The sequence below is a fragment of the Astatotilapia calliptera genome, chromosome 2 (assembly GCF_964374335.1).
Source record: "Astatotilapia calliptera chromosome 2, fAstCal68.1, whole genome shotgun sequence".
NCBI classification, from domain to species: Eukaryota; Metazoa; Chordata; class Actinopteri; order Cichliformes; family Cichlidae; genus Astatotilapia; species Astatotilapia calliptera.
In genome coordinates this window covers 8,748,720-8,770,000 of record NC_137423.1, presented here as the reverse complement: position 1 = coordinate 8,770,000, position 21,281 = coordinate 8,748,720, and the positions used below count along the sequence as shown (strand labels likewise).

Below are 21,281 nucleotides of genomic sequence, written 5' to 3'. Positions count from 1 at the left end.
CACAATTAAGGACAGGGAGACTTGAGAGCTGTGGCTTTAACCAAAAGTTGTCATGTTTCTTAATCCTTTTGGAGTTTTAATGGGTAAAACTACTGTAGTTAAATAAAGGCTGGTTTGATCATCATGGTCATTCTTATTTTTTGCGTTATGCTTATGCTCCCTGAAGGTTTGCTTACAAAGCGCTTTCATTTTAGCATGTCAGCAAACTCCTGTGTGGACGCAGCTGTTACATTATTAAAATGACTGCTAACAAGGTCTATTGATATGTATGCCTGTTAAAGACATTAAAATGGGAAGCTGATGTTAAAGGGTGATTAAAGGTCAGATATGTTGCTCAGATGTTGTGTTGTGAATGAAACGGGGAACAGAAAGTGATATAGGACAGCAGTAAAACTCCACTTCTCTTTTTTTGTCCTCAGCTAATCCCCTGGGAATCCTCCTCGCTAACATCATCTCTCCTGTGATGGCTGAAACATCTGCACAGATCCCAAAGCTGGTGAGTTTAACAAAGAAACCTTTGGTGTTCAGAAAGCAGAGTAGTCTGTGATGCTTATAATAAATGAGAACACCAGTAATCGGACAACCGGGTTTGGCTGGTTCATAAAAAGATTTGTGAGTGTGAAGGACATTGGTGGTTGTGACAGATCCCCAGAATATTACAGGACAAGTGCTCCAATACACTGATTAGCCACAACATTCAAACCAACAACACAATGTTTTGCCTGCCATAATGTTTGTGCATCAGGCCCAGATCCTACAGGACAAGACAATGCTGTGTTATGTGCATTACACCGAGAGACTCCTGTCCTCGGGGAGTGCTATTTTTTTTAATTTTTTAATTTTTTTTTTTTTTTTAACCCAGATCTACACTGTATATTAAAGATGATGGAAGCTCCTAACATCCACTCAGACAACAGAAAGTCAATGATGGCAACTTCAAATGACGATGATTAACATAACTGCCGGCGAGTGGGCGGGTCCTGATTTACATTTTTCTCAGCTTTGAGGCGAGCAAATTGAAGTGAATATATATATATATATATATATATATATATATATATATATATATATATATATATATATATATATATATATATATATATATATATATATATATATATATATATATATATATATATATATATATATATATATATATATATATATATATATATATATATATATATATATATATGTGTATATATGTATATATGTATATGTATATATGTATATATGTATATGTATATATGTATATGTATATGTATATATATGTATATATGTATATATATGTATATATATATGTATATGTATATGTATATGTATATATATATGTATATATATATGTATATATATATGTATATATATATGTATATATATATGTATATATGTATGTATATATGTATGTATATATATATGTATGTATATATATATGTATGTATATATATATGTATGTATATATATATGTATGTATATATATATGTATGTATATATATATGTATATATATATATATGTATGTATATATATATGTATGTATATATATATATATATATGTGTGTATATGTGTATATATGTATATATGTATATATATATATATATATATATGTGTGTATATGTATATAAAAGCAGGTGGCAGTTACATTAGGCAACCAGAGCGTGGATTATGCACTATAGCCAGCAGGGGGCATGTCCTCTAGTCTAGCCAGGTTATTTTATAGGTTATTATAGTTTGTAGTTACACACGGCTGCTCCTTCTGTAAATTTAAGTCAAAGCAGGCATTAAACGGGGTAGCTTTATTGTTGTGATTCATGAATCGTTACCATAGAAGCGTAAACCACTCTTCAGTTTCTCAGATCAAAACTTGGATGGCAACGGCTAAAACGCTCAGCTCAAGTCATCAAAAATGCGAAATGTCCATAATTTATATACAGTTTGTGTCCCAAGCATAAAATTGTATTAATAGAAAATGATTAATGTTATTCATTTCACCTGTCACTGCTTTTAATGTTGTGGCTTGTCAGTGTACATAAAACTGAAATATGGCCCTGGTCACCTCGGCTGCTAACGATGATAAATGGTGTTTGATTTAAGCTGCAGTCACCCATTTATCATCACAATATTTGTTTTTCCTTTTCTTTCGCTAACCCTTCTTGACTGGTAACTGTCTGGTATGGGCGAAATTATTAAAACCTTTAAAAAGCTCTTGTTTTGGATTTAGGTGATTGCTACAGAGAACTGTGTGACTGCACCTTCTCACCCTGCACTCTGCCTCTGATCTCCTCACCTTCTAATGATGATAAATTGTGTCAGATAAGGTGCAATCACCCATTATTCTTTACGTTATGTGTGTTTCTCTCCTCTTCCAGCTTCTAGCCTATGCAATACCGACATGCATCATCTGTGTCCTAACAACAGTGGGGATACGCAGCAGTGCCCCCCCGACGCCGCCCTCAGCCAGCGCAGAGACCTCCAACTCAGAGCCGTTTGTACAAGGGATCAAGCTGGTAAGAAAACACAAAGCAGAAAAACACTTCTAAACATTTGAGTGCAAACAGAGCCTGAGGTGTGTCATCGAGCCATATTTACTGATTTCCTGGTTAACTGATATTTCAGTTATTCTAATCTCTGAAACTGAAGATTCATTTGGCTTTAGAGTGAATTTCAGTTCACAGTTCTGTTCAGTTCTGGCCCTCAACTTTACTGTTGTTTCACACTTTGGATCTGTTATTAGTGTGGTCAAAACTGGCCTAGTATCATGAATAACAAACTAAAGACCTCTGCTTCCTGTGAGCCTAACCATGGAGGGGTGTTTAAGATGTTTTTAGACATATCCTACAACTGTTAAGCTAGTCCTGCCTGTAATTATCTTACTGTTACAGTTAGTCAATATTTAAGCAGATAAAAACAACGTGAAAAGGTTAAGAGTTGAATTAAAGATATTAAAAAAACACAATCCAGGTAAATGTTATAACTTCAGCTGCTCGGCTGATTTATTTCTGGTGAAAATGTAGCTTCATGTGAGATTTTTTTTTTTTTCTTTTTTTGCTGTAAGCGATTATGAATTTTAAAAACTCAAATGTCTAAAATATTTAATTACATAACTATATAATATTCTTTCCATACACATGTTTAGAATAGACAGCGATTATAAGTGATCATTAGCCTGTTCTGCATCTCCGTCTGATGGTTTAACCCCACCACCACTCCAGCATCCACCTGCATGCTCCTGCAGTGTAATTACTCCCCTTAATTGTCATTTTTGTACAGAGTGACGGCAAACTGGAGTTATATTATTCTTTAATCTAAAATGTCAAAACCAATCAAACAAGCTCCTAAATGACGTGACAACAAAACCTGAGGTATCTACCTCTGTCATTACTGGTACACTTCAGCAAATGTAATGATAAACTCAGATAAAGCAAATTTTACTTTTTTGATACCTTTTTTAAAAATTTCTATTTAATTTGATTTATATAACACCAAACACAACAGCACTCACCTCAAGGAGTAGTATGTCATAAAGTAAAGAACCTTCAATAACAGCAAGAAAACCCAAACAATCAAACACCCTCCTTTGGGTGAGCTCTTGGCAAAAGTGGGAAGGAAAAACTCCCTTTTAACAGGAAGAAACCTGCAGCAGAACCAGGCTCAGGGAGGGGCGGGGCCATCTGCCGTGACTGGTTGGAGGTGATAACACAAAATAAATTCATAGAAAAACTCATAATTTAGTTTATTTTCTTAATTTATGTAGCACTAATAACAGTAGCCAACAATCAGACTATTCCACATGAGCAAACACCTAGGAGCTTAGCGATAGCGGAGAGGAAGAGCCCCATTTTAACAGGAAGAGACCTTCAGCAGAAACCAGGCTTGGGGAGGGGGTTGGCATCTGCATCTAAAAGGAGCATGGAGAGACCACGAACAACAAACTCAACAAAATACAAACTGCAGGAGGGAAGACAAAAGTTAATGACCAACACTTGCGGCATCTGACATTGACATAAATAATAAATGATAATGAAAATAACGATCAATTTCAAACCCCACTGACATTTCCAGCAGCAGCAGTGATTTCGCTGACAGTGACATTTGCGAGCGCTCGTCTGGCTGCACTGATGCCGTTTCTTCCTGCAGCGACTGACATTTCCATCGGCAGCAGTGACGTCTCTAACAGAGGCGGCGATGAGTGTCTCTGAAGTGAGGATGTTCTCTCTGCATCCGTGACATTTCCCCCCCAAACGTGCCGCTCATACTTTCCCTGCACCTGCTGTGATTATCTCTCTATACAGTACGCAGCTTTTGTTATTAATGCGAGTTGCACAGTGCTGATTTTAGCATCTTATTTCCCAACAACACAGTTTGTGCGCTATGTCTGCAGGCTCTGCACAAATGTGTTTGCATTACCTGTGCCAGGTGAGCGTGGAGTCGCAGACAGAGTAAACAGCAGCCAGCACGCTGTTGTTTCACCGCTTCATTTCATTTTCTTTGCACATGTTTCCCTTGTTGATGTTGCCGCAGTGCGCTTGTTTTCCCCTGAGGCTTCTCTTACAAATCGTCCGGTCTGTTTCTTCTGTAGTTACTGACGAACAGAGCCTACCTCGTCCTGCTGCTTTGCTTCGGCTCAGGGATCGCCGTTTTCACCTGCTTCTCCACGCTGCTGGATCAGATCCTGTGTGTAAAAGGATACACCAACGTAAGTATATGCCAGGAGAAAGACTCCAAATCAATGTCATCGAAGGATAAATGGAAAAAAAAAAGCAACCCAGACGGTATATTTGAGACTAGATGGTGGTGATGTTACAGCTCTCAAACTGAATAAATTAAGAAAAAGGTTGATGAATGTGTAATTTCTTTGCACAGTAATCTAACATCTTATTGAACGAAGTGAAAGAAAGCTTTTCCCAGTCTTGCATAGATGCTATTTGCTGTAGAAAACATGACTTACAACAGTTATTTACCTACTGAACCTATCAAATCTGACCACTGCAGGACTTTGCTGGGTTGTGCGGCGCCCTCTTCATTGTGTTTGGCATCATCGGCGCCGGTATTCTGGGTCTCTATGTCGACAAAACCAAGAAGTTCATGGAAGCCACAAAGATCAACATGAGCTTCTGTGCTGTGGCGTGCATCGCCTTCTCAGTGGTGAGAACATTCATTTATTACACAAAGAAACGTAGCTGGTCCCTGACTGTTCGTCAGGCCAAGAAGAAGGCTCTGCATTAAGACTTTTGATTGTTACGTTCACTGAGGGGCAAAGGTAGAAAGTAACGAAGTACAAATACTTAGTTACTTTACTTAAATAGAATTTTCAGGTATCTGCACTTCACACGGAGAGAAACGAGAGTGAGGTAACTTAGAGATGGAAAAAGATGTAGGAGGACAGGAGAGGAAGACGAGAGGTTAGATTTAAAGGCAAGGACTGCTCAGTGGTGTTTGATAAACTGCAGATTTAAAGCTGTGATGTGATGTCTTCATTTGAATTTTTATATAACGTGTTTTGATAAATTATCAAGTGTATTCACACTAGCCAGTGTTTCATGATCATCCCTCCTGTCTGCTTTCCCACTGACCACTGCTAATACTACCTCTGATGATCTTGGCTTAAGTATGCTTCAGTCCATCTCAGCATTCCAGCTCCACCTCAGCCTCCTTCATTTTCTCTTTCATGCACAAAGCACTCTTGCAGAGCACGATGTTCTTGGTTTTTAAGCATTTTGTGGCTTTATTTGTGAAGCGGTGACATGCTGTCCTCTCACATGCTGTATAGATTTGTTAATTACTTACAGTGATTTTCATGGATACAGCTGTCATTGATTAAGAGTCCTCTTCCAGTTCACACAACTGTTCCCAGGCACAGCATATAAACTAGACTTTGGATGCTACAGATCGGCTAATGTGAGAATGACGTAATACTAGGTACTGTTTATCCTAAAAAAGTCTTGGTCCTGGATCAAATCAAGCGACTGTCAAGTTTATGAAACTATTAAGCCTTTCGTTATGATATGGAGTGTAAACTGTGACCATAAAGACGGGCGCATAGTGAGCAGGAATAATCTATGGCATAAAAACCATTGGACTGATTGATAGATCTCAAAACGGCCATTCGCCACTGAAGCTGGCTCCAAAGGTGAGTCAGTCGTCAGTCTTCTGCTGTTGTTCCGAGTTTTAGAGACTGCTGCAATGGAAATCTAGGAAATTATGGATATTTTCTTTTTCTCCTCTGATTTTGATATTTAATATGAACATTAATGCTGAACTCTTTTCAGCAGGATTGTATTCATTTCACGACAGATTGTAATGATTATTTCTTAATCTAAAGTATTTTTTGTGTGCTGACACACAAACCATGCTGTCAGAAATGTGCGGCAGATTCTTGAAGTTAATTTTTTGTCTATATTAAAACTGGTAAACGCCTCTCGCAGACTAACGTACAGTTTTTTCCAGGCAGACGTTTATATTTGCGTGAAGTGTATGTCAGACAGAAGTTGAGGGCGCTTAAAGGAAATGGAAAGAGTCAGTGTTTGATGTGCAAACACTTTGAAGAGAAGGCTTGTTTGGTCTTTTTATCAGGTTATGCTGACAGCTCTGTTATGTTAATGCAGTGTTTCAGTAAAATACAGCATAAATTAAAATTCTATATCAGGTTATTGAGAGGACATCCACTACATAAAGAAAACTGTCTTCAGACGCGGGATTTATATGCAGCAGACAGTAACTCAAATAAACACAAATAATTTACTCCATATACTTTCTTAAATGCTCAAAACCCTTCTTCTCCAGTATTATGGACAAAATAATGAACTTTTAAAATGATCGTTAACTGATATAAAAGACAAAAAACAGTGATGTGAAGGTGAAAGTCTCACATGTGTGTTACATAAATTGGAAAAAATAAACTTGAAAGTCAGGAAAATATTATGTTATGAATATAGTGGTCTGTTTTTGTTTTTGTTTTTTTGCCCTCCTTGGAGCTCACATTTTAAATTTTATGGAAAGGCATGTTTTCATCACAGGAAACTGAACTAACATTAGAAAAATCCACTGAGGAGCCACTTTGGTTCATCAGTAAAATGACTCTGGCATATACTCTCACACATTTGCAGGTGTGAGGAAGGGAACAACGAAATGTGTAGCTTATAAATTAAATATAAATATTTAAAAATAATAATAAATACAGCCTGTATGTAAATACATCTAAATGTACAGAGTTGGATATGCATTAAAATTTAGGCACTAGAAGACGAGCGACTGGTATGAATCAATGACTGAATTTAATCAAAGCTCTCCTATAAACACTTGAAAACAAGCTTCGAGAATCTCAGGACTTTATTTGGGTATTTATTCTGAAGCATTAACGGTCAGTGGTCATCAAGAAGGCTGCGTGTCGTCAGTGAGAGGTGATGAAAAGTTTTAAAAAGCTTTTTCCCCTCACAGGTTTTAATTAGTCTCCCACTGACTCTCACTTCTAATGTGTCTGACTTAATAGAAAGAAATTAAAAAGGTGTGGGTGCCAGCGAGCCCCAAAATAAACAAGTCTGTAGTTTATTGATTGTAAACGCAGTTAAACAACCCCTGTTTAAATACACGAGGGTGGCAGAATATTAAGAACGCTCGAGAGTGACCAAGAGTGGCCATCCAGTATTATAGTAAACCTTCACCTGAGTGTTAAAACAAAAAGACTCAGGTGACTCTGTTGATGTACTTTAATATGTGGAAAAAACATATATTCTACTGTATCAAAGCCTAAAAGACCCCCTTTCTTTCTGGTCCCGGCCTCTCAGGTGTCTCTGATGCCGCAGCAGAAAGTCGCCGTGGCCGCCGTCTGCTCTTTCTTCGGCTTTTTCGGTTTTTCCATCTACCCGGTTGCCATGGAGCTGTCGGTGGAGTGTTCGTATCCCGTTGGAGAGGCCACGTCAGCTGGACTCGTCTTTGTATCGGGGTACTAATGTCTGAGCAACACATACTTATGGTTTTATCTCATTTTTTAAAAATACTGGAGTTCTTGCAAAATTCTGCTGTAAATTATCCTGAAGATCGTAAAACCACTTCAGAGACAATATGAGGAATGTATTTATCATCTAATTGTGTCTTAAAGTCTTATTAAAGAATGGGGGGGGAACTAAATTTTCACTAAATCTTCAAACGATGCAGAGTCATCTTAGAAAATCTTTGTCTAGTTTTTTTTTTTTTTTTTTTGGCTTTAATTTTGCAGGAGATTGCTTACTGTAAAAATCAGCTGCTTAGCTGACATCATAACAAATGGCTTTCATATTTGTGCTGTCACCTGCAAAATGTTTTGGGTCACTGTTGTGGGTGTTTCAGTAAAATGTAGCCTGACGTCACCTGGAGATGCACTCAAAGGCTTTCAGCTTTTCATGACCCATTTAAAAAGTTTGTGCTGATGTTGACAGATCATGTTATATCAGGTGTGCCTGTAGTCGACCATGTACCTCAGAGATTAGATAGTAAATAGAAAAATGTGAAGTTGCATTACTGAGACTGATGTGACCGTTTTCTTCTTCCAGACAGGTTCAGTCGGTTGTCTACATCGTTCTCCTTCAAGCTCTGACCACACGGCTCGCAGACTCTCCCCTGTCCACCTGCGGGGAAGCAGCCTTGAGCTGGAAGGGTAGGTCGCATGATGTTACATCAAACCTCTGTCTGCTGCTGGTCGGTTTAAAGTTTATTGATGTGCATTAGTTTAATCTGAGGTCCGTGCTGGATAGAGTCGGTCCCAAACTCTTTCATGGCATGCATTTCTAATTTCTCTTTGCTATTTGGGCTGATTGCGACCTGATGAATGTACAAACAAAGAATTACCTGATTTTGGTTTTTTGTTTTTGGGGTTTTTTGGGGTTTTTTTGTTTTTTTGTTTTGTACCTGATTTTGGTTTCTGAGAAAAATGAGATCCACATATGAGGACATTCGCTTGTACACAAGAAGCCTCCATGAAAGTGGAAATGTTTTGTAATAGACGCGTAATGTCTTTGAGGAGAGCGTTTGGACTAAAACTCGACCTTCCTGTCGTCTCCTACCCTCAGTGCCCATGATGGTGATGGCAGGGCTGTGCACTCTGTTCACCTGCTGCTTCCTCGTCTTCTTCAACACCCGCTACAGGCGACTGGAGGCCGAAGAACAAGCGACTTACGGGACCAGAGAGAGCCAGCATCTATACAGGAATGAGCACCCTCCGTGGAGGCGTAAAGCTGCTGATAATACAGAGGAAACATGCCACTATGAGTGAGAGCAGAAAGGTACTCGAACAGATGATCTTTTTTTGTTTTGTTTTTGTTTTTTAAATAAAGATGTTTGTGTGTAGTTTGATTAAGTCACAAACTTTTGGTACATTGTTGGATGTAACAAGTAAATAATCCAAATTTCCAATCCTCAAAAAAAAGTTTAAATTATTATTTTCCAGCCACTTTGGCATGTAAATAATCTGTGTCAATACATTAAAATAATTTCCATCTTCTTTTTCTTCTCATAATAATAATAATAATAATAATAATAATAATAATAATAATAATAATAATAATAATAATAATAATAATAATAATATTATGAGAAGAAAAAGAAGGAAACCATTTTAATACAGGACACTGCACTTTTACTCACTCAGATTTAATATAAAGGTGAAGAAATGTTACCTCAAAATGAAGTTCGTTGTGTACACGGGTACAAAACACCCACCCACACCTGACCAGGTACAGTAGAGTAAATGGTAATGGGAGTTCGGTGCTTTGTTACAAAACCTGCTTTTATGGATTAAGTTAAATTTCACATGTAGACCACATGTGTCAGCATTCATGTATCCACTGTCCTTCAGTGCACTCCACTTTAGTCTTACAGTCTTCCTTTGAACAGCAAACATGTAAAGGTCATAAACTGTGAGTCACATGACTCAGCACACTCGTTCGTGTGCAGATTCATTTTGCCTCTCAGGGACTGACTTTGTGCCGTCAGTCAGCACTCGTGCTGCTTGAAATAACTCCTGATGCCATCCTAGTACAGTGAGAGACTTGACTTTATAGATCGTAGGAAGGAAACTTGCATACATTTTTGAAAAATCACTGTAAAAATCACAAATATTCTCCAGATATCATGTCTTACCTTTACGTGTTAAACGGGTTTTCTGCAGGTTTCTGAAAACTGTTTTTCAAACATGACTACCTGAATGTTGTTAAAAATAAACATAACATCTTTCTACCGCTGTAAACAATAAAATAAGAAAACTCCTAAAAAGTGTTTTAACCACTTTAATGCTTTCTTTTTGTAAATGTGTGGCCTTCTTAAGGACTGCAGATGTTTTAAAACCCTTGAATAATGTTGAAACCTCACAGGTGAGACATGTGGGCTTTGTGCAATAAAAGAAAACAGTGTTTCAGCTGTGGGGCACTTTATGACAAAAAACATGTACACAGTAAATAAGAACACTTTTCTAAATCATGTAAATCTTATTTTTTACCATTAAATTTGTTAATCTTTCCTGCTTGAGTTTGTTCATGTTACTGAGTTCAAATTTGATGCTTTCTTTGAGCTAAGAGGCAACAGGACAGGATACTGATGCTTTGCCTCATTTTGTGCAAAGGTTGACAGGACTGTGCAGTTCACACTATGTTTGAGTACCTTGCAGAATCCCATCTCTACAATAAAATTCATTTGATTCATCAAGTTTTATGGCATTAATTCATGCAGTTCTCTTAAAGTCTTACAACAGCTTCTTATTGTTTATTCAGATTCAGCTTTGCAAAACTAAACTGCACTGCCATGTTCTTTTTAGAGACAAGAGGCTGTGTCCTCAAACTCTTCCTAACACGCAATACTTGATCAGTCTTTGTCTAATTGTACTGTTATCAAATAACATGCTAACAGAGGCCTGTAGAGTCTGAGGAGTCATGAGCTTTCTTGAGTTACTGACTCTGTCTGCTTGCTCCAATCTCTGGGGTGAATTTCTGCTCCTGTGAGGATTGTGGAAATGTCTGAATACACACCCAATTGCTCCAGAGCGGCAAACTGACAAAGCTTCTGCATTTATAGAGGTGCTCAAGCTTGCTGATGATAAATGAAGTGGATTAGATTAGCAGTACCTCTTAGTTCTATGAAAGCAGTAAGGCTGTACTTATGCACTTAAGCACTAGATGTTGTGTAAATGTTTACTTGTCCTTTTTAGGCATTTATAACAATATTTCAATTTTTATTTACATTGGTATGTTCAGATAACCTCAAACTGGATGCTCCCCCCCCCCAATTCTGTATTTTCATGAAGACTCAATAACACAAACGAGTGGATGGATAAAGACTCTGTAGAGCTTTAATTACTTCCCAATTCCACATAAAACAAATATAAAAAAGTAGAGCACTCTCTAGATTCAGAATCAGTCAGAACCGACCTGGAACCTCCCTTCCTATGAAGATTATTTCTGTAGCTCCGTCTTCATACAGTTTTTAAAAAGATCCATTCATAACAATACGGCCAGGAGGTAAAAATAAACAAAAGAGAAAACAAAGAAATACATCCAAAAGAAAAAAAAGGAGCGCTACCACAAATTAAAGATTTTCTCAACAGACATCCTCTGATGTGGCTGCACATGAGTGAAATGAATGGCACCAGACAGGAAAATAAAAATAAAACTGAAGAGGAGATTCTTGATGCAAGAGCTGGTTTTTCTAATGTGTCGCTTCATCACATCGGGTGAACACAAGTACACATTTCATCGGGATCGTGTGTCTCAAAGCTGCAGGGCGCAGAACTGCTGGTACACGGCCAGGATGTGGTGGTCGAGCTCGGCGGTGAACAGCAGGTTCTCCAGGGTTCCCATGTACTGCTGGATGGTCGCGTGGTGCTGCAGAACGAGGGGGAGACGTCACAATAGAGTTCACAGAGTGAGTTTAGGGTAAAGCTAGCCTTGGTTTCCATATTCAGATACATTAAAGGTACAGAACTTAGCAGTGTGTGGAAAGATTTTTCTTCCCCCCCAAAATGTCTCTTTTGGTAGTAAAGGGTTCCAGCCCGTTCTCCTGTTGAACCAAAAGCCAACTGGAACTGAGTGAATCACATAAAGCTGGCATGTTTATATTGGCTCATGTCCAGCACAGCAGTATTTGCCTCATGTTTACAGTGCTACTCCTAGCATCTTAAAGCCTGCACCTGAGCCTGAGGTTCTGCTGGACATCTCTTCCTGTTAAAAGAGTTGTTCCTTCCCCCACTTGCCAAGTGCTGCTAGGTCCCTCAAAATGAAGGGCCTTTAGTTTATAGCAGGGGTGGGCAACTCCAGGCCTCAAGGGCCGGTGTCCTGCAGGTTTTAGATGCGTCCTTGATCCAACACAGCTGATTTAAATGGCTAAATTACCTCCTCAGCATGTCTTGAAGATCTCTAGAGGCCTGGTAATGAACTAATCATTTGATTCAGGTGTGTAGACCCAGGGTGAGATCTAAAACCTGCAGGACACCGGCCCTCGAGGCCTGGAGTTGCCCACCCCTGGTTTATAATATAAGGAACCCCTATGTTGTTAATTAAATAAGAAAAATAAATTGGATAATAGAAGACAAAGTAGCCTTTATAAATGAGATTCCAGCCTCTCTGCTCTCAGATATTTTAGATTTTTAGAGTCAGAGTGGCTCACTTTGCATGTAAGCACTACTGGCCTGCATGCAGTGTGCTATGCATGCTTGAAATTACATAATTTTTTTTTTTTTTTTATGAAAATGTGGCAGACAACTTCGTCATTTATATTTTTCTGATTTTCCAAGTAGCTTTATGGATGCCATAAGTCCCATTGAACCTAATAATGTGTGTGAAATTTGTGTTTGTCTCAAAAGTCTTAAAACTACAAAGAAAGTAATTGCTTGTCCTTTTCCGGAGGAGTAAAGAAAGTCAAAATTTTTACTCACCCAAAGAAAACTAAAATCAGACTAAGTGGGCATTAATAAAAGAAATCTAATGATGTGTGTGAGTGTGTTTTGTGCTTTTACCATGAGGAAGATTTGCTGCAGCCGCTCGATGCCGTTTTTGTACCAGGGCGTGCTGATGTCAACGCTGCCCGTTTCACAGCGAACCAGGTGCTCCGTCAACAGCATGATGAAACGCTAAGGATGGGGAAAAGCCTCATTTAAAAATGCTTTTATGGAGCAAGCTTTTATCTTTGCATTTTAATCTCTTCAGCTCGAGAAAGAAGAAAGAGTCGGCAGTGGTGACTGTCATGACGCTGGCAACCATTTTAGCCTACACGAATCCAGGAAGTTTAACAACCTTGGAGTATTCAGTTCCAGAAAAACTGATCAGTCAGCTCTGAGTGTGTTCACTCTAAGTGATCGCATTTATCTTTTAAAACATCGTCTGTTACTGTGGTCCGATATGAGCTTTGACCTTGTCTCTCTAATGAGGAAATGAAATAAAGTGGCAGTCAGCTGCTTTGGTGACGAGAGGAGGCCAAAACCAGAAACTAAACCAGAGTTTAACTTCCGTTGTTGGGGAACTGAAAACCTCAGTTTTTACTGATTCCACTTTCTTGAACACAACCCTGGTAGAAAATCAATTCTGTTCGGAGATTTTTTTTTTTGGTCTAATCCCAGAATTTAATCCGTCCCCTCATTCTTCCTTCACTGACATTTGACTGAGCCGGAGGAGGCGGGTCAGATTCAAACCCAGCAGTTGTTTCATGTGTCTTCACTTGTGATGATATAGATCTAACCCTTTCTACAGTGCTGTTAGCACACAATGTTTACCTTCTAAGGAGCAATCAGCTGCAGTGATGTGGGGATCTGCTCAGATTTAACACAGACACAAGCCACTTGACACAGGGCCACTAGAGGGCACTACAAAAGATTAAATCCCTTGTTTACTTCCACCTGCAGAAGTTGCATAAGTTGGAGAGCTGGCACCAGCAGCGCTGCAACCTTGAAACCGGTTAAGTAGTTAAGAAGATAAACTGTAGTCTTCCGTACCTGGAAGATGACAAGGAAGAGGTTTTTCTGCTCGCTCTGAGCAGACTCCACCTTCTCCTGGAGTCTCTCGATCTGCTCCTCCAGCTGACCCTCCTCATCTTCACTGTTCTTGTCCATATCCTCGTCGTCCCCGCTGTCGCGCTAGTAGTGAACAAAAATTTGAATTCATTTTACACAATTTGTTCATTATTTTAAGTTTAACGTTAAAATAATGATGATTGCATATTGGGGGGAGGGTTACCCTCTTGTGCTGCTGTTTCTCCAGTTTGTCTTTGGCCTCCTCCAGCTCCTTCTGGATCTTCTGCACGTGTTTGTTCATCTTTCGGATGGTCGAGTGCAGGATCTCCCAGATGAAAAGTCTAGATGAGGCACAAAGTCTTTCAGTTTACAGAGAAGACGCTGCGCTTGCGTCATGAGAGCTAAAACCTAAACATCTGCGTGTCCCACCTGGTGAACTCGTGGGCCATGTCCTGAGAGAAGAGCCAGTTGGCGACTGCAGCACAGTCCACAACCTGCGTCCGAATCAATTTGTCCACCAACACGGCGATCATCTGCCAATCAGCAGAGTTTACATGAACCACAAAAAAAAAAAAAAAAAAAAAACTGGCTTCATTTACATGCTCGTGGGTCTGTTTGTTGTACCTGCGGGTGGTTCCTCCACACTTCATACAACACTTTGAGGAGGTGCAGCTTTCCCTCGTCACTGTTGGCCAGAGTCTTCAGAATCTCGTGAAACCTGAAAGCAATCAGACGCAGGTGAGGCCAGCAGCTCTCCAGTCACTGCATGTGCATTCAGAGCATAAAAAGCAACTAAATTAAATAATTTTCCTTTTATTTCAGCTCTTAAAAAATAATAGTTTCTGGCACTTTGTATAACAGCAGAAAAGCATCTGATACATCTCTCTGTATCATAGATGAATACAATACAACATTTTGGTGGCAACAGATGTTCCTTACTTGCCGAGCGCACTGAACGAGTGGCTGAAGGATTTGGCTGCTAGGTTGAGCAGAGTCTGCAGGAACACGTCGATCTTCAGCGGATTGAAGCTCTCGCCCTCGTCTGGAGGGACCGAGAAAGAAATGTAATCAAAGAAGGGAGAAGTGTAGGAGAAAGACAGCACTGCACAAATGAACTTTTCATGCAGGAGCAAGTAAAACGAAACAAGAAACAAACCATCATCATCTTCCTGATTGGGGTTGGGGACCTCTTTGAGGACGGTGAGGATCTCTTCGTTAGATGCTCTGTTCTTGATGGCGTTACTGACGGTGATGGACATGGGGTAACCCGGTAACGAGGCTATGAAGCAGCAGAGTCCAGTATTTAGTTATCAGTCTGCTCCTTTTTGTTTTTAAGTAACAAGAAAACAAAATGTCTGGCAGTCTTACAGGCGCTCTCGTCTGGATATTTATATGTAAAGATGGGGTCAGCAGGAATGAGGGCCGAAAAGGTTGGAGGCACGATGTCCACTATCCTCTGGTGGTATGAAAGTCTGCAATTAAAGCAGCACAACAGAGAACAGCAGAGAAATGAGCAAAAACACAGACGTTCTTTCCGCTACAATTTTCTAATCCAAAGGGCTTTTTAAATGTTTTCTTGTTATTGTACTCTCTTCCCAGCCTTACTTCTTCCCTATAGTGGCCCTGATACACCGTCACAAACACTCAAGATAAAGAAGATAAACCCTCTCTAACTATATTACTACACCTGACTTGTGTCCTGATCTCCTCTACAGGACTGGAAAACAAAGAAAGCATAAATAGTGCCCCAATACCTCATGCACTTCTCCAGAACCTCTTTGACAAACTTGGGCTTGGGTTTCTCTAGATCCACGGTCAAGCAGTCAGACCTTTAAGACAGAGCATGATTTAGGTTATAATATTAAAAAGGCAAAACATAAATACAGCCACTTTAAATGCTCCCAGTCAGTCACTCACCAGTCATCCCAGCTCCATCGGAACTGGAAGTTGCTCAAATGATGAGAAAACCAGTTGATTAGTCTGCAAAAATTAGCAGTGTGATCACATTAGAGTTAAATGAGAGTCAGGAAACCTCTTTGTACTGTTAAAGTTAAGACACAGAAACATTACCGGTCTATGCAGGTGGTGTTCATGGTGTCCAGTCTCATGTAAAGCATCTCTGTGGCTTGGGCCAACTAACGGGCAGGTGTTAAGGCTCCAATAACAACTTCTAATTGTTAAACCTTTAACAATTTCCCAACTAGAGTGTGTTTTCTACATATGTGCTCATTAAGACAAGTCAAATCTGATCTCCATTTGTGTCCTTTCACAGACACTTCTACTCATTAAGCTCCTTGTTGTGTTACAGTTAGTGAGTTCAAGTTAACTGAACTGCCCATAGGAGTGAATGTGTGTGAGTGAATGTGTGTGTGTGAATGGTTGTCTGTCTCTCTGTCCCGAGGCGTACCCCACCTCTCGCTGTATGGTAGCTGGGATAGGCTCCAGCCCCCCTGTGACCCTGACAAGGATAAGCAGATGAGAATGGATGCCCTAGAAGAATTATTCAATTTGATCGCGACATGGCAAATATGTGTTTTTGCATTATCTGGTGCATATTTTTGCTGCCTGTATTAAATTATTATGAAGAAAATGTCACAGGAACAACAGAGAGGAGAATCCAGTCACACATTTGACTCAAATGCTAACCTTTTAGCCCCACAGCCAAGGTTACCCACGATAAACTATTTCACCAAACTCTCAGCGTCTCAGTATTGAATCCTGGGGTTTGAACAATGATTACATAAGACCGACTGCTAAAATACTTAGGCCCTGTTAATCTCTAAAACTAATCTAAATTAAAGATGGCCACGGTTGCCTTTTGCAACAGTTTGGTGTATTTAATTCAAACAAGTGTTCAAATTTTTCAAAGGAGCAGCTAAAGGTTATTTTTTAAGATAAAATAATCAAGGATACGACTTGGGGCAACGATCCGGGCTGCAGTTTGCAGAGCTCGATCAGCAGTGTGGTGTACATGACATCGATGTGAGGCGGCGAGGGCAGCTGGAAAAGTTCCCCAAAGATCACCTACAAGAGAAAAAAAAAGCCATTAAGCCAGCAGATTAGACTAAAACAGCTCTGCACTGTTTCTACTTTTTGATGCCAGAAACAAGAAAGAAAATATACCTCGACGATATGATAGTTGAGTGGGATCTTATTTTTCCCTGGGTAGCTGAGGAGCTGGGCAGCGCTGAGCGTTAGGAATAGAACAACAAAAAATTAGTTTAAGCATTTTAGTAAAAAATTAATACGAGTCACTATTTATTCACACATTCAGGTGTAAACAAAAAACAAAAAGCCCTCATTGCTCACCATGTTTTCCTCTCTTTCCAGTGAGTTTTGATAATGCAGTGCAGGTTTTCCTCTATAACAAATCTCTCCACAGAATGGCTGCCGGGCATAACAGGTCCCTGAACAGAAAGAGATGAATATGTAAAAAGTTGCAGAAGAAGAGTTTGACAGACAGAGTTTTATTTGTAATGAACCTCTGGGGCGTCGGTGTAGTCAAACACGCGGAAGATGACCCGGGGCATGGGGTACTGGGCGTCGGGCATGTGGCCCGGTGGGGTGAAGGGGGGCAGGTTGTGTTGCAGGGCCTCGCAGAGCACGCTGTCAAAGGCGATGTAGGGACGAAGAATGTGACGCTCCTGCCAGCGGTCTTTCTTCAGCTTCTGAATCTGAGCCCAAAGGCAGTCCAGGTACTGGAGGAAGGAAGATACGATCCGTTTACTCAGACGAAAACAAACATTGCTGTATCCAAACAGCAAGCTCTAGTAAACATGAGGCCATAAGGAGACACTTTTACTGTTTTGACCATTGCACATATTTGCTGTTGTTTAACCGACTGCAAGACTCACCTCCTCTTGTGGATGGGGTTTATCTGCAGTCCACACCTGCAGCATGGGGACATGGGTCTTTACTCTCCTCCTGAAAAATGTGGATGTAGCCAAGAATAAAAACGAAACAACGGCAGCAAACGATGATTGCTTAATTAAAATCTAACCAAACCGGGGAACGTACTTGAGGTAGCCTTCAATCTGGCTGAGGAGCCGGTCCATCTCCACGTCCTTCTTCTCATAGAGCTCCTTCCCGACCCAGGGCAGACAGGACAGAACGACGTACACAAACCAGTCCGACCGAACCTGACAAAAAAGAGACCAATTAAAGGACTGGATCATAATCCACCACAGTGTGGACTGTGACACAGCCATGGGCTAGTGAAAAAAGATCAAAATGTGCTCCATAATGATAAAGACTCACCAAAATTAAAAGAAAGAAAGAAACAGATAAATCAAATAATTACTATTTTAATGTAAGGTCTGGCTCAAATGTGAACATTACAAATTATTTAAATTGCTTTTGGGTACAATGCAGCTTGTTTCACACCATAAACCATCTGCCTACCTGTGGCACATCTTCCTCCTGAGTAACACTGACAAAGTTTTCAAACATGGCCACCATAGAGGGAGCAGCAATCACGTGGCAGTTGACCAAATCAGACAGAAAACGCACCTAAAGAAAGAGATGTCATTATGTAAAATAAATACAAAGTGGCCATGTTAATTAGTTTAAAAGCAATCTGTAGGATTATTATAAAAGCCAGCATACCAAGTAAACAGCTTCACTGTACAAGTTGTTTTTTAACGTCTCCTTCAACTGCCTGATCATGGCCTCAACGAACTCGCCCCCAAAGTTGTAGTTCCTGGCGTTAAGGAGGCCGACTAAGGTCGTATAAACGGTCAGCTTCTCGGGCAGGAGGCGGGCACTGTCAACAAATGACAACATATGACTGCCGCCACACAAAACACACTTGCAAAATTTATTAGAAATCAAAGGGTGAGAGGTGTGAACGTACACAGCACATAAAATGCGCAGAATTTTGCTTTTGTAGTTTGGGAGGTCTGCCTCTAAGACGCCAGCGAGGCCCTCCAGGTTGCTCTCGAGGGATGATGTGCTCTGTAAGGAAATATTTTCGCACAAGAGCAATTTGTCACTAGAAAGCAATTTAACACAAAGCAAAGAAGACTTAAAAAGAACATTCTGGCATTTACTTTAGAAGCAAAGTTTTGCACTGAACTTGTGTGGCTCATCTCTCTAGAGTGGAAAATGAAGCTACTCATCCTGAAAATAAAAATGTGTCCTTCCTGTAGAGTCTCCTTACCTTTTCCCCAACACGACATATCAGTGACTCCAGACGGTCTTCGATCTCAATCGGCTCCGATGTTCTCCTCCTCTTATGGGCTTGACCTCCTGGAAAGGTGAAAGAGTAACACAATAATCAGAGCCAGAAGAGGCTCAACCAGCTCCTGTAGGAATTATCTGTCAGTTTCTCTTAGCTAGTGCACTCTAATCTCAATGAGTCTTTTCAAAGTAAGGATGATAAATTCTCCGCTGTGTTCATCAGTTACACCGTCATTTCACGTTCAGTGGTTTTCAGACAGCACAGGACTATGAATTGAACAATGGTCTGATAAAATAAAGCTATGTGAAGTTCAGAAAAGCACACTTACACTGTCATTTAAAGAATAAAAGCATTAACAAAACATGAATCCAGCAATTGAATTGAACATTTAAAGGGGACCAAATTATTTTTACATTATTTTTTCTCTATTTTCTGTTATTTATATAAAGGTTTATTAACACTGTTAATATATTAAAAGTAAGGATGTAGTCTCGAGTGGTTGTTCGTTATGTCTTATCAAACCAAACAGCACTGTATCAACAGCGTTCTCTTTCTGGGATTAATAAGTTATTTTCCTGGTGTCGCATGCAGACTGCCACACCTAACAGCAGTTCTATACTTGTCTTAAGTGCACGGCGTAGGTACTTCATACTAGCAAACTCCTTCAAAATCTGATGACTTAACCTGATGTGCACCTTCCTGGAAAAGAAACTACACATCACACTACACAACTCATTAAAGGGCTTCAGCCCTAAATATATGTCCGAGTTGTTTTATAGATACAAACCCTAAGGTTTGCAAGATCTGGTCACCTAATGCTGCTTGAATCTTAAACAAAACAGGCTAATAAAGCACTTAGCTGCTATGCTGTTAACCAGGGGTGTCAAACATAAGGGCCAGGGGCCACAATCGGCCCAGGAAATACTCCAGTCTGGCCTCCATGGGCAGCTTTCAAAAGTGTGAAGGAGGGCATTAATTCTGGCTTCTTGATTGTATTTTCATAACTTTTATAGGTTTTTATACAGATAAAGAACTCCATGGCTACTGATCCTATGCCAAAGTAATTAAGCAACAGGCGAACAATTAAATGACAGATATGTTTCCGTTTACTGTACAAATGTATAATTTTTAAAAGAGAGACGTGACAAAAAAAAAAAAAGACAGGGTATTTTCTGTGAATTAACAAAAACTGTTTTATAATTCAAACTGTATGTGCGGCTGTGTGTGAACCAAGACACAAAATAACTTTTGACATCTCTGCTTTTTATTACCATCATTGTGGTTGCTATGAATATTACTACTATTTCTGCATTTCCCTTCTTTTCTGTTTTAATCTTAATCTTGTAAAGCATCTTGAATGACTGTAGTATTTGAAAAGTGCTATATTAAGAAACTTGATTTGCCCATGTACATATGCAAAGTTACCATAGTCCCAGATTAAGAGAAGAGATCTGATTTAATCTTTAAACAGACCAGGTCACATTTAATTTCAGGATCTTGCACTCTGCGGGAAAATATTTGATATTTTTAGGTGATTTTCCCCGCCCATAAATCCAGATCCATAGTTAAACTTTCAATCAGATGTTAACACTAAATCTCGTGCATGTTTTGAAGTGTTTGGTTACCGCCCCCATAGTCGCTGACTACGCTGATTAACGCCAGCTAATCCTGCAGCTAGCTGCACCGGTTCATTTTGCGGCTGCATGCGACTGTTTGAGCACTTTTCTCGCTTTCAGTGCGCCACAATGTAACTGAATACTGCGGTCATCACTGGTTTTGAACTTTCTGGATCTCGCCGATAAAACCCAAACATTAAACTAGTAAAATAACCCTCCCAACAGTGCGTAGGGGACGCATGAAAAGCTCGCTAACGCCAGCTAGCCACCGCTGGTTAGCCTAACGGTGTGAATAACACGCCGTTAACGTGCACCGACTCACCGTCGTTCTCATCGCTGTGCCGCCTCCTGGACATGTTTCACCCCGCTTCGATGTGAATGTAACAAAGCCAAAATATGTGTTGAACGAGAAACAAAACAATGAGTCCGTTAAACGAGTTTATCTATGGATCATTCAGCAGCCAGCCGCTCAGAGAAAAATAAAAGCGGTCTGATTCAAGTGAAGCACATCCGGCTAACCCGGA

At 39.8% G+C, this 21,281-nt stretch overlaps 2 protein-coding genes across 3 annotated transcripts in view; one reads left to right on the top strand and one right to left on the bottom strand.

Annotated features, from left to right (window-relative positions):
• The window catches only part of slc49a3 (solute carrier family 49 member 3), a 20,835-nt gene extending 11,512 nt beyond the window's left edge, over positions 1-9,323 (top strand). The window contains exons 4-10 of one of the 2 annotated variants that reach the window (XM_026183747.2): positions 420-496; positions 2,366-2,503; positions 4,576-4,692; positions 4,989-5,141; positions 7,781-7,938; positions 8,525-8,628; positions 9,041-9,323. In XM_026183747.2, coding sequence (XP_026039532.2) covers positions 420-496; positions 2,366-2,503; positions 4,576-4,692; positions 4,989-5,141; positions 7,781-7,938; positions 8,525-8,628; positions 9,041-9,243 — 950 coding nt within the window. In that variant the 3' untranslated portion in view covers positions 9,244-9,323. The remainder of the gene's footprint in view (positions 1-419; positions 497-2,365; positions 2,504-4,575; positions 4,693-4,988; positions 5,142-7,780; positions 7,939-8,524; positions 8,629-9,040) is intronic. The other variant, XM_080305131.1, reaches the window with a different exon arrangement.
• A 1,961-nt stretch (positions 9,324-11,284) lies between these two features.
• Positions 11,285-21,278, bottom strand: ncbp1 (nuclear cap binding protein subunit 1). Its single transcript, XM_026183719.2, has 23 exons — positions 21,080-21,278; positions 19,121-19,209; positions 18,815-18,915; positions 18,568-18,724; positions 18,364-18,471; positions 17,980-18,101; positions 17,817-17,886; positions 17,445-17,660; positions 17,272-17,369; positions 17,086-17,149; positions 16,876-16,986; positions 16,033-16,097; positions 15,880-15,942; positions 15,717-15,791; positions 15,331-15,434; positions 15,119-15,241; positions 14,902-15,004; positions 14,587-14,680; positions 14,392-14,495; positions 14,186-14,303; positions 13,945-14,085; positions 12,973-13,086; positions 11,285-11,842 (listed from the first exon to the last, which is right to left on the bottom strand). The coding sequence occupies exons 1-23, from the start codon at positions 21,111-21,113 to the stop codon at positions 11,729-11,731; spliced, it is 2,388 nt and encodes a 795-aa protein (XP_026039504.1). The 5' UTR covers positions 21,114-21,278; the 3' UTR covers positions 11,285-11,728.
• Between the last annotated feature and the right edge of the window lie 3 nt (positions 21,279-21,281).

Bases quoted from the DNA above. Each gene is read 5' to 3' on its own strand.
- ncbp1 (XM_026183719.2), bottom strand. From the start codon at position 21,113: ATGTCCAGGAGGCGGCACAGCGATGAGAACGACG. The intron at 16,098-16,875 runs GTATCCTTGATT...CCTGCCCGTTAG, and splicing joins CCGGATCGTTGCCCCAAGTC to TTGGCCCAAGCCACAGAGAT. The intron at 15,943-16,032 runs GTAATGTTTCTG...TAATTTTTGCAG, and splicing joins AACACCACCTGCATAGACCG to ACTAATCAACTGGTTTTCTC.